Source organism: Triticum dicoccoides, chromosome 5B (assembly GCF_002162155.2).
Source record: "Triticum dicoccoides isolate Atlit2015 ecotype Zavitan chromosome 5B, WEW_v2.0, whole genome shotgun sequence".
In the NCBI taxonomy this organism is placed as follows: Eukaryota; Viridiplantae; Streptophyta; class Magnoliopsida; order Poales; family Poaceae; genus Triticum; species Triticum dicoccoides.
In genome coordinates, this window is record NC_041389.1 from 630480058 (window position 1) to 630493096 (window position 13039).

Consider the following 13039-nt stretch of genomic DNA (forward strand, 5'->3'; position numbering starts at 1 on the left):
GAAGGTCGGTACAATTATGGAGTCTAAGGATGCTACATTCTTTGAGGATATTTTTCCTATGAAAGATATGCAAAGCACTTCTAGATAGGAATCTGAGGAGACTCCTGAGCCTGCCATTCCTATGGAATATTATGAACGAACACATGATGAAAATCCTGAGGAGGATGACGAGGAAATCCTTGGTAGGGGCAAGAGACAAAGGACTACAAAGACCTTTGGTGATGATTTCTTCGTGTACCTCGTGGATGATACTCCCACTTCTATTTCAGAAGCATATGCCTCTCCAGAAGCTGACTACTGGAAGGATGCGGTCCGTACCGAGATGGATTCCATCATGGCTAACGAGACATGGGAGATCACTGAGCGTCCCTATGGTTGCAAACCATTGGGATGTAAGTGGGTGTTCAAGAAAAAGCTTAGGCCCAATGGTATGATTGAAAAGTATAAGGCTAGGCTTGTGGCCAAGGTCTATGACCAGAAAGAAGAGGAAGATTTCTTTGATACTTATTCACCTGTGGCTAGACTGACCACCATTCGAGTATTACTCTTGTTGGCGGCCTCGCATGGTCTTCTCGTCCATCAAATGGATGTTAAGACGACTTTTCTGAATGGAGAGCTAAACGAGGAAATCTACATGCAACAGCCAAATGGCTTTGTGATAGATGGTCAGGAAAGAAAGATGTGTAGGTTGCTGAAATCTTTATATGGCCTGAAGCAAGAACCTAAGCAATGGCATGATAAGTTTAATACAACTCTGACATCTGTTGGTTTCGTTGTTAATGAAGCTGACAATTGTGTATACTATCGCCATGGTGGGGGCGAAGGAGTTATACTGTGCTTGTATGTTGATGACATACTGATATTCGGAACCAACCTCAAAGTCATTGAGGAGGTTAAGTCGTTTCTGTCTTAGAACTTTGAGATGAAGGACCTTGGTGTGGCTGATGTTATCTTGAACATCAAGCTACTGAGAGATAATGAGGGTGGGATCACACTTCTGCAATCCCATTATGTTGAGAAGGTGTTGAGCCGTTTTGGATATTCGGACTGCACACCATCTCAAACACCATATGATCCTAGCGTGTTGATTCAAAAGTCCAAAGGCATGGCTAAAGATCAATTGAGATACTCTCAAATCATTGGTTCACTGATGTACCTAGCGAGCGCAACGAGGCCTGACATCGCGTTTGCTGTGAGCAAACTGAGCCGGTTTGTTTCCAAACCGGGTGATGTACATTGGCATGTTGTTGAAAGAGTTATGCGCTATCTGAAAGATACTATGAATTATGGACTTCACTATACCGGAGACTCGTCGGTACTTGAAGGGTATAGTGGTGCGAATTGGATCTCTGATGCTGATGAGATGAAGGCCACAACTGGGTATATGTTTACTCTTGGAGGTGGCGCTGTTTCCTGGAAGTCTTGCAAGCAAACAATCTTAACGAGATCGACAATGGAAGCATAATTAACAACATTAGACACTTCTGGTGTTGAAGCAGGATGGCTTCGAGATCTTTTGATGGACTTGCCATTGGTTGATAAACCGGTTTCGGCTATCCTTATGAACTGTGATAATCAGACTGTCATCACCAAGTTGAAGAGTTCAAAGGACAACATGAAGTCCAACAAACACATAAGAATGAGATTAAAAGCTGTCAGAAAATTAAGAAACTCTGGAGTGATAGCGTTGGACTATGTCCATACGGCTAAGAATCTGGCAAATCCCTTTACGAAAGGGCTATCGCGTGTAGTGATAGATAGTGCATCGAGGGAGATGGGTATGAGACCCACATGAGTTGCCATGGTGGTAACCCAACCTATGTGATCGGAGATCCCGTGAAGTAGGACCTGGGAAAACAAGCCAATGGTGAACTGAGGAGAGTAACTTTACTAATCCACTCCGTTGGAGATGCAATACTCTCGGAAACTGTATGGAAGGATGACTAATGTCTTAATGTGTTCCAAGGCTTATAGATATAAGCAAGATGCTATCCTACAGAGCGATCTTTGGAGGAACACACCTATGTGAGCCCGACTACTAGTCATAGTCTATGAGATTGGGGTGATCTCTAGTAAGCTCATGAATAGGCCAAGAGTGTGACTTATATGCTCCACCCGAGGGGTCAGCCTTCGGCAGCCCAGTACTAGTAAGGCATGTGGTGAAACTTCTTTACGCCAAACTGACAATTCAAGGCATAGTCCATTGTTCAGTTGTGAAGGAGTGTAGCTACTTGCTCTAGGTGAAGCTCAACCTTAACAGGTCTTCACTGAAACACTAGTATATCAAAACAGCATTTGGAACAAAGGACAAAGTGGGCCCCTGAGATCTGATGGGGGATTGTTGAAATGTGAGATGAGCCTAGAGCCCATATGACAATTTCAGATTTGATCCCTAAGGGCCCATGTAGGTGGCATGACAAGGTGGTGGGAAGTTTAGTCCCACCATGCTAGTGGAAGGAAAGTTGAAGTGGTTTATAAGGGTGGCTCTTCTATATGCTATTGGAGCTTGAGAAGAGAAGAGGCTCTCACGTGCTCCTCCTCCGCCGCCCGCCTCGCCACGCCACGCCTCGTCACGACGCGCCGCGGGTTGCGGGAATGAGCCAAGCCGAGCTCACACCTATGCGCTTATTTTTGCCAGTCACTAACGGAGAGTTTCTGACAGCAGGGCCACAATCTGAGACGTCGGATCATGGGCTGTCACGGACTCGGACGTGGGTCGAGCCCACGTCTCTCCACGCGGCTGCGTCTATATAAGTGTGCGGTGTCCCCTAACCCTAGCCGCTACGATCTGATCACATCTGCTCCACGCGAACTGCCCACCGTCGTTCCTTTGCTGCTGCTGCCGCCGGTGACTCCATCCCATCCGCCGCGTACACGGTCGACGGGAGAGCAGGTCACCGAAACTCCGTCTCTCTGGTTCCTGTATGGGAGAGAGACGAATAGATTTTTGGGAAGCGACTACGCGACTGCTCGCCTCTGATCCACTACTTCCTCTATGTCCGTGCCTTCTCCGTCATCACCATGTCTAGCGACGCTGAACTCGCTGCCGCCAAGAAGACCGAGGCCGACAAGAAGGCCGCCAAGGACGCTTCTGCTGCTGCCACCGCGGCGGCGGCTTCTGCATGGCCTACTGGAGGGTATACCGCGTTTATCCCTCTCCTGATAATTTTTTTATTAGCGGTGATAGCATCATGTGTAGATTTGTCTACTATTTGCGTAGTACGTGCTTGTTTAGATCAGTACCAGTATGTTGTTAGTTCTGTCAATGTCATGCTAGTTATCTACTTATGGATTAAATTAGTCGAAAAACTTCCTATTTTCTTAGCACACCTCGTAATAATAAGAACATCTTGAACAGTCGGCCAATGCGTGGTGCATTAAGAATGCGTTTGCAGCGCGTCGATCGCCTGTTTTGGCGCGGCGGCCAGCGCTGGCTTCAGCGGCCGCAGTAAAATGCAGCGTACGCGCATAGCTCCAGCAGGCACGCTAAAATGCAGCCGCACGCGCTCTCGTACAAATAACATATGCGCTCGAAACACAAGCAAAAAGATCAAACACAAACAAAAAAATAAAAAAAATACTTCAATTTCGTTATTAAAATTCAAACAAATAGTTTATCTTTCAATACAACAAATAGTTCAACAATACAACATCAAACGCCAAATCATGATGCTTTTTGTCGGTCATTTCATGCCCACCACACCTTAATGAGATCCTTCTGAAGATCATCATGTGTTTCGGCACGTCGAATGGCATGATAGGAGGCAACAAAACGGGCAACTCTTTCAGCCCTCCGCCGCACTCGCACTCCTGGCCAAACACTTGCACAATTCCGACTGCGAAGCGTTTGACACACATGATGACTTGGCCCAATTGATCATCAACTAGATCAGCGGGGATACCGTATGCCAACATACGCAAAGCGGCCGTCACCTTCTGAAAGGTGCTATGCCCGAGCTCTCCAGCGGCGCTGAAAAAAACGGTCATGGCTCGCTAGTGTCTTTGCAATGCGCCTGAACAACTCGGTGCTCATCCTAAACAAGCGCCGGAAGTACGACTCGGGGTACACGGGATTATCCACAAAATAGTGCCTGATCAATCTGTTGTGAGCATCAATCATATCCCTCCAAATTTTCTACCGACCCATAACCGAACCACCGTGCTTTGGTTTTTTATTGATGTGCAGAGCTAGGATCATTGCAAGATCCTCTTCCTCTTCCATATCAAATTCTTCTTCGGAAGAATCATATGACGAACTCATCTACAATGTTCAATTTATACTAGGCTATAAACTACAAACAACATGCACCAAATTCATATAAAAAATGTGAAGTTGAAGCAATACATACCTTGCGGGCGTTTTGTCGAACAACTTGCGGGCGCCAAGCGGTAGTGGGCGGTCGGGCGCTGTTCGTCGGAGGACTGCTGCATGCGAGGGGCGACGGTGACAAAAGAGAGACGGAGGAAGTAGCAGCGGCGCGGGGATAAGCCGGGGAAGCACTGGAACAGTCGCTGGAAGAAATGGGGTGGCGCGGGCGGCGGTGGCACCAGTGGCTGAATGGGGTTGGCGGAGTTGTGAGCGGGCGCTCAAGTGTCCAGCGCGTGGGTGCGGGCGCAGCAAATAAACAGTGCACGATGGCGTTTTGACCCGCGCACTGAACTAGTTATGTCGCGCACGTGGTTTTTACGCCTCCGCTGGAACGCCCGGAGCGGTAGCGTGCGCAAAAAGGCACTAACTTTTCAGCGCGGCGCTTATATAGCGCGTCTGTTGAAGATGCTCTAAGACAGGTTATTACCTTCATCATTTCAATCTCTTGCCTTTGGCTCTGACGTATATTGCGTGGTAAAATCAATTTTTGGGCTCATCGGCCATCAATTTGTGTTATTGCCTCCCTTCCAACCTAGTTGTTTTGGATTTGTTTATAGTTTTACTATCTCACATCTAAGTTCTGAACCATTGGATCCTTATTGCCTTTAGATTCGCGCAAACCGTTCTATTTCATTCGTGCGCTGGCTCGCACCTCGCTATCGCGCACGGTGGCCGTGTACAACTCCTTACGAGTGTGGCGGGCCATTGTCTTTTTTATTTTTTCATGTTATTGGCTAGTGAGTTGTTTTTTGTTTGTCCACGAGTATAATGTTTATTAGGAAAGATGAGATAGACTAGGATTTGTTCTGGCTTGTCTTGTACTTCAAGTAGATGGTTGTACTCCTATATATATGCCCACAAGGCTCAAGCAATAAGATCGTTTTCCTCTCGTCCCTGTTTTCCTCTCGTCCCTGGCGGCTGGAACCCTAGCCGCCGCCAGGGGGAGGCCGATCTTCCAACGCTGCTCTCCGGCGGCTCCCCTCCGCCGGCGGCCTCAGTCGTCGATGGTGAAGGGGGTCGCCGGATCCACGCGTGTGGATCGTTTTTACTCTCCCGTAGTCTAGGTTTTTAGGTTTTTCATCGTCTTTGCTTCGGCGGCGACGATGACAACGCTGAATAAAGATTCTTCGGATCCTTCCCTAATGAGGTCATCGGTCCTATGGTTGGGAATGGATTTGGAAACCAGTCTGTTCAAGCAAGGATGGCGTGGCGGCGGCGGCATCCTCGTGGTGGACCTGTGTCCTCGGGCTCCGCCGTTGCGACGGTGTTTGCTCCAGCGTCGGCGCGGAGCTTGGGAGGTAGTTCAGGAGCGGATGCAGATTGTGGTTTGCATCGACGACATCTGGAAGACGGAGCATGTGCTGGGCTCGTGGTTGGTGGATGGCAGATATGGTTTCCTCCTTCGGCGTTTTAGTCGTGGTGGGCTGCCAGATCTGGAGTTCGATGGTGTGTCCGGGGTGTTGCCCCGGTCTTATTCGTTCAACGGTAAGGGTTTCACTTTTGGTGAGCCACCTTGGAGGTCCGTAAAGCTGCATATCAGTGATGGAGCTGCGTCGAGCTCGGGTGAGGAGGTGATTCGTCATTCTTTTCTTCGGTGGCTGCTGCGGTGGTACCGGAGACAGGTGACGGACGTTGGTGTCAAGCTCAGAGATGTTCTGCTATCTTTTCAGTTTTGTCATGTCGGTCTTTACGTGACTTGTACTTTGTTTTTTATGATATGAATGAGACACGTATTACCATGCAAAAAAAAGGCTCAAGCAATACAACAACTATTCCACCAAACCCCTCTCTCCCTTCTAACATGGTATCAGTTTCCGGGTTCTAAACCCTAACCACCGCCGCTTCCGCACCCGCGCGCCGCCCCTGGGGCGATCGGCCTCCATGACCGCCAGTAGGGGCCGCGCCGCCCGTACCTAGGGTTCGTCCGCCGGTCGTGTTGGCTGGCTGCCCTAGAGGGTTTTTTTCTCGAGCCCTTGCTCCGGGTTTTTTCGCTCTCTCGCCGGTCGTTTTGATCGGTGTTTTTTCTTTTTGGTTTTTCGATCTAAGATCGGTTTGCATCGCCCGCCGCCACCATCGACACCTCGCGCCTCTACTCCGACATTGGCGCAACTGGCCGGCTACTTCACCGACCCGGCGGCCTCGCGTGACAGGCAGTCCTCAAGGCCGTCGTCCGCGCGCCGGCCCGCCCGTCGTCCGCGCGCCGGCCCGCCCGTCGTCCGCGCGCCGGCCGTCGCCGCCCTGCTCCGACTGGGACTCCTGCATCACCCAACCCGGCGGCCATGCGCCATGCGGCTGCCAATCATAGCCGCCCTGTCGCCCGCCGTCGCCGGCTTCATCTCGGACTCCGCCACCATCCCGTCTCCACCGAGCGGCATCCCCGACCTCGCACGCGATCGACTTGATCACCCGCTCGCCGCCGCGATCCGCCTCATCTACGCCGCGCGACCGACTTGGCCCGTCGGTTACGCGCGCCTCCGCAGGTCCCGTGAAGATCGTCCCCGAGTTCAGCGCGCCTCTCCACCGATCGAGCATCGGGCTGCCGCTGCGTCACCCCGTCGGTCGCAGCGCCGCCGCCCCATGGTTCTCCTCGCGGCTGCATTGACTCGTGCGTCGCCGCTGCGTCGCCCCTTCGGGTCGTAGTGTCGCGATACGCATTCCCCGCCGCCGCCCCAAGGTCGTCCCCGCGGTTGCACCGACTCGCGAACCGTCGTTGTGTCGCCCCTTCGGGCCGCAATGTCGCGGCTTGCGGTCCCCGTCGCCGCCTTGAGGTCTTCCCGCAGTCCGCCCCAACCCGCTTCCCGCCGTTGCGTCGCCACGTTGGGTCGTAGCGCCGCGGCCCACGATCCACTCCGCCATCACCACGCGTCGACCTCCCATGGTATGCGCCGCACCGTCTCCCTTGGCACGGGAACGCCATCGTCCGCGCCGGTCTTCGTCACGCTGTCAGGGTTCTTCGCCTACTTCGAGCACCGCCGCCGCACTCCTAACCTAGCCGCCGCCACCGCCATCAGGCCGCCGCCGCCTCTCTTCTTCGGCCGCCGCCGCTGCTACCTCCGTAGCCGCCGCCGCCGCCCGTCCACCTTCCTTCATCTTTGTCCAGCACCAGCCCATCGCCAGTGTCGCCGTCATCTACCCCGACCACTTCGTCTACTCCGACCAACGTTGGTGACATTGGCCCTGCGCTGATGGACGCCGCAATCGTTGTCGAGTCCTTCTCTGCTGGCCTATCTGACTTCTTCGACATGGCGTACAACTCGTGCAGGTCCCAGTCTCCGCATGCCCAGTGCTGGCAACACCGGTGCGTGCCTTCGTCCACAACGTGTCCCCGGGTCTGGCAAGTTTGGTGAGGCACTTCGTCAACTTCGTCTTTGTATGTCTACGCATGCCCGGTGCTGGCAACACCGACGCGTGCCTTCGTCTACGATGCGTCTCCGGGGTTGGCAACCCCGGTGCGACGCATCGTCAACATCATCTCCTTCCTAGCGCACCACTACTTCGACACCACTGCGCCCACGACTAACTCGGCGCCTCCTTGCTCCCGCGGCTCCACGGCGACTTCCTCGACACCGGCTACCCCGACTCGACATCGACCACGACATTCTTCGCATGGCTACCTCGACCACGGCTCCACCACCCACGCTCTTGGCTACCTCAACAAACGGCACAAAGGGCTACCGCCTGCTTGAGCAACCTCGTCGGTTTCCACTCCAGCCACGCCTTCCGCGATGCGTCAACTGTTACGACTGTAGGGGGTGTCCGTCGGCTTGCCTTCGGATTCTTCTCCAGTGTCACCGTCTGCGTCGCTACCGTTGTGACTACAGGGGGATGTTGAGTATACTGTTTATTAGGAAAGACGAGATAGACTAGGATTTGTTCTGGCTTGTCTTGTACTCCAAGTAGATGATTGTACTCCTATATATATGCCCACGAGGCTCAAGCAATACAACAACTATTCCACCAAACCTCTCTCTCCCTTCTAACATCCACGACATGTGTTTTGACGCTCCAGCTAAATGAGTGTATCATCCATCCAATGGAGGAACTATTCCATCCTTCATCCACCCGCATTTCGTCACCGGCTCCATTTTCGTCCCCCCCCCAATGGAGTTTGTGCACCCTTAACTTGCAACTCATATCATAAATTAGTTGTCTTTGTTGCAAGTCCACCCTCAACTCGCAACTACGCATGTATTTATTTTTCATCCCAGTTGCAAGTCGGTCCTTGAGTTGCAACTGGGCTTGTAGTTTTCATAGTGTCTCAGTTGCAAGCCAACCTTCGACTCGCAACTAGGCTTGTATTTTATTTTTCATCCCAGTCGCAAGTCCACCATCGACTCGCAATTGCGCCCATAGTTTGTTGTTGTCTTAGTTGCAAGTCCATCCTTGACTCGCAACTCGGATGTGTTTTGATTTTCATCTCAGTTGCAAGTCTGCCCTTTACTCGCAATTGGGCCTGCAGTTTTTCTCTTTCATCCCAGTTGCAAGTTCACCCTTGACTCATAACTAGGCTCTTAGTTTCGTAGTGTCCCAGTTGCAAGTCCACATTTGAGTCGCAACTGTATATGTTTGTTTTTCATCCCAGCTGCAAGTCCACCCTTGAGTCGCAACCGGGCCCATAGTTTTGATGTCGTCCCAGTTGCAAGTCGACCATTGATTCGCAACTGGGCTCGTAGTTTCATAGTTGTCCCAGTTGCAAGTCTACCTTCAAACCGCAGCTGGGCTCATAGTCTCCCCATTGCAAACCAACGCGTCGACTCGCAACAAGGCATGCATTTTGTTTTTCATCCCAGTTGCAAGTCCACCATTTGACTCGCAACTGGGACCGTAGTTTGATTCATCCCGGTTGCAAGTTAGATCTCGACTCGCAACTATGCTCATTTGTTTCTTAGTTATCTTTTTTTAGTTGCAAGTTCATGCTCGACCCATAATTGGTCCCATAGTTTGTTGCTGTTCTAGTTGCAAGCTCACCCCTCGACTCACAACTAGGCCTATAGTTTTTTTTGTCCCAGTTGCATGTTCACCCTTGACTCGCACCTGGGCTGATTTGTTTCGTAGTTGTCTTAATTGCAAGTCCATGCTTGACGCAACTGGGATCATAGGTTGTTGTTGTCCCGGTTGCAAATTCACCCTTCGACTCGCAACCGGGCATGTCTTTTTATCCATGTTGCAAGATAACTATCAACTCACAACTTGCACCACATATTTTTAGAAGCACCATGTTTCAAAATTCACATAACGTATTTTAGAAATTTTAGTTGCATTTTAAAAGGTGTTTCCAAATTGTTGGAAATTTTAAATTCATGAGCAATTTTGATTTTTTTAAATCTATGAACATTTTTGTCATACCACCGAACAATTTTAAATTTCAAGAACTTTTTTTTTCAAATTGGTGAAAATTTTAAAACATATTGTTCACCATATATTAGAACATGTTCATTAACAATTTTCTAATTTGAAAATATTTTATTTAAATTCATGAACATGCGTCTTTATTGAAAATTAATGTACAAAATGTAAGGGTGAAAAATGCAAAAACCAGAAGGCAGAAGTTTTTTTTTCTATCGTAGACTACTTTTTTTCTATCGTAGACTACTGGAAGCTAGCGATCAGAGACGTACTGTGTAAAAAGATAGCGATCAGCGCAAGAACAAACAAATCCTGGTAGCACTGTTCAAAGCTAGCGATCAGTTTTTCTTTATACGAAAAGCTAGAGATCAGATATGCCATACCAGTAAAACTAAAGTAGTGGCTTGACGTATAGGCCAGCCCATCCGGCGGACGTGCGCGCAAGCTGATTTGTTTGTTTTGTGCTTTGACAAACAAAATCAAACAAACAAAAAAACTAAAACAAAATGATTAAGTGAGGTGGCGCTGACATCATACTTATATGTGACATTGTTAGATGTGAGATATTATCTCACATCTAGATGTAACATAGTCTGACCCTTGTTTAGATGCGATTGCAAATGAACAAACGGATCGTGCCTCGCCTTTGGTGAGTTCTCATCCGAGCTCTCAATGGCGGCGCTTTTTAAAATTCCAATATTTTCTTTTATAAATACATGAACATTTTTTAGAAAGTGCATGAACACGTTTCAAATTACACTGATGTTTTTTAAATACATAAACACTTTCAAAGATGCATGATTTCTTACTTACACTGACAATTTATAAAAATACATGAACACTTTTTAAAAATATGGGAACACTTTTTAAGTTACATGACGATTTTTTAAAACTGTTTGAATAGTTTTAAAAATCCATGAACATTTGAAAAAAGCTTCAATGCTTTTCAAATTACATGAACATTTTTTTTAGAAAACTCCGTGAGCACTTTCTATTAAAAATACATAAATATTTTTTTAGTGACTGAACACTTTTTAAATTACATGAGCGTTTTCTAAAAGATATGAACACTTCCCAAATTACACAAAATATTCGAAGAACTTAAAAACTTTCTTTAAAGTTACATAAACATTTTTTAATGTGTGAACAATTTTCCAAAACTACATGGATATTTTTTCAAATACATAACTTTTTTATATGTACAAATATTTTTTACAACACACAAACCATTTTTGCCTTTTCGAAGCAGATTATGTCTTCTTATTATGTGTGTGTGTGTGTACGTTATAACAAAATTAAAAAAATATCACATACACGTTTAGGGATTTTGTGCTCACATACACTCACCATACGCCACCCCTTGGTTGACTAAATCGGGAAATGTTTCCTTCCAATGAAGGAACTTCGCTAAGTCTAGGGCTAATTACACTATAAGGAACCTAACCATTTGAGCTAGGTTTCATTGGTCTAGGCGCTGGTGAAGGGAGCTTCTATTCGTAGACAACAATCGGCGATTCCGCTTGTGCTCTCTTGAGAAAAAGAAAGTTGCTCGCTCGGAAAGGAAAACCTGCTTGAAGAAAACCATTCAGTCTTGGGTCCTAAAAAACCAGCTACCCGGTGTTTTTACATGATTAAGAAAATGTATTACGTATTACAAAAAAAAAACTCATGAAGTTTATGAAGTCACAAAATTTTAAAAATGTTGCAAATTATTGTTTTAAATAACAGTGCACCCTCGGTACCCCTTACAGGCAGATACATCGCAACACCCCTATTCGCTGGAATAAGAAGAATAAATCAATGGTATATCATGCTAAATATCAAGAAGTTCTCATGGTGTGTGCATACAGGTAAATGATGTATGCAACTATGAAGGCATCGACCTCACATTCTTAGGATACAACTAAAGAATGGTGCTTTAAGCAGTAATATGAAGTGATGGACAAACAGATAAAAAACATGGGAACACACAAAGAGGATAAAGCGAGTGTTGGGTTGAGTGCCATATCCCTCTTGTGCTATATATATAGATTCAGAATATCCTCCAGACCACAACCGTTAATTACCACCTTTCATTTCACTTAATAATAATCTTCAACCAGAGACGGCTGAAGGTGAATAATCATCTCATAACAAACATATAGACAATAAACTGAACACATTCAACGGCAACACCATGCGAGATGCGCAATGGCTCAACCGCTTTCCGGTGCGCTTCACCGATGCTGTCAGCCTGAATGCGATTACCAAGTTGAGCAGATACAGCATAAATCTGACAGCCCATCGTCTAATTCCACAAGGAAATCTGGAAACGGATGGAGTACGTTGCGTTTGATCGAATAATCCACGCAACCACGAGATCTGATCTCGGTTCACTCGTCCCGCTCACCTTCGACGAAGTAGGCCGCCGACGGCCACCCCCGGGCGGTCGAAAGGGAGAGCACCTCCTCCTCCGTCATGGGGACGTAGGGGTCCGCCTCGTACGACACCTCGCCGACCCCGGACGCCGCGATCCGGCCGACGAGCTCGGCGACCCCGCGGGGGCGACGCACAGGGGGCACCCAGAAGGACCCGCCCGGCACGAAGGGGAGCCACTCGGGCGTGGCCCGCCGCACCATCACGCCGTGGATGGCCTCCTCCATGCGCCGGATCCCCACGACCTCGACCGAAGACGGGTCCTCCTCGGCGAGGTCGATCTCGATGAGCTCGACCTTGGTGGAGAGCCCGCGCAGCGGGAGGAGGGAGGCGGTGGCCGGAGAGGGGCGGGCTAGGCTTTGCGCGAGCAGGCGAGCCATCGGGGACGGAGGCGAGGAAGATGCGGAGATGGGGAAGGGAAATGGAAGGAGATAGGGACCGGGAGATGTGCCGCGACTTTGCTAGCCAGGTGGTAGGGCCCGAGTGTTGCTTACGTGGGCCCGCTTCTCAGTGACGTAGTATAGGTCGGGCCGGTAGGATCTGGCATACCATTGGAGGATGTACTATCAAAGTGATTCCTCGTGTCATCCTCTACCTGAACTTGCCAAATCCGGCACACCCTCGGACACTGATCGGGTACTTTCTATATCCACACCTTCACACCCGCGTATTTCATATCCTCCTATATTTATACTAAACCATGCAACATTGATAAAAACTATGTTAATCATGAGTGAGCATACAAATGCACAATCGATTCATCAAAAGGTGACAACCGGAGCATCAAAAGATAGCCAAAGTTCACACAATACACATAATAGATCGGACAAATTCAAACTACATCTAAAGACTTGAAATTAAGACGGATCTTCACCACTTCCTCGCCGGCCCTTTGCCCTTCCTGTCTCC

General features: G+C 48.7%; 1 protein-coding gene across 1 annotated transcript; it reads right to left on the reverse strand.

Moving 5' to 3' along the window:
* Nucleotides 1–11762: 11762 nt before the first annotated feature.
* Nucleotides 11763–12573, reverse strand: LOC119312185. Its single transcript, XM_037587921.1, has one exon. The coding sequence runs from the start codon at nt 12508–12510 to the stop codon at nt 12088–12090; it is 423 nt and encodes a 140-aa protein (XP_037443818.1). The 5' UTR covers nt 12511–12573; the 3' UTR covers nt 11763–12087.
* Nucleotides 12574–13039: the final 466 nt, after the last annotated feature.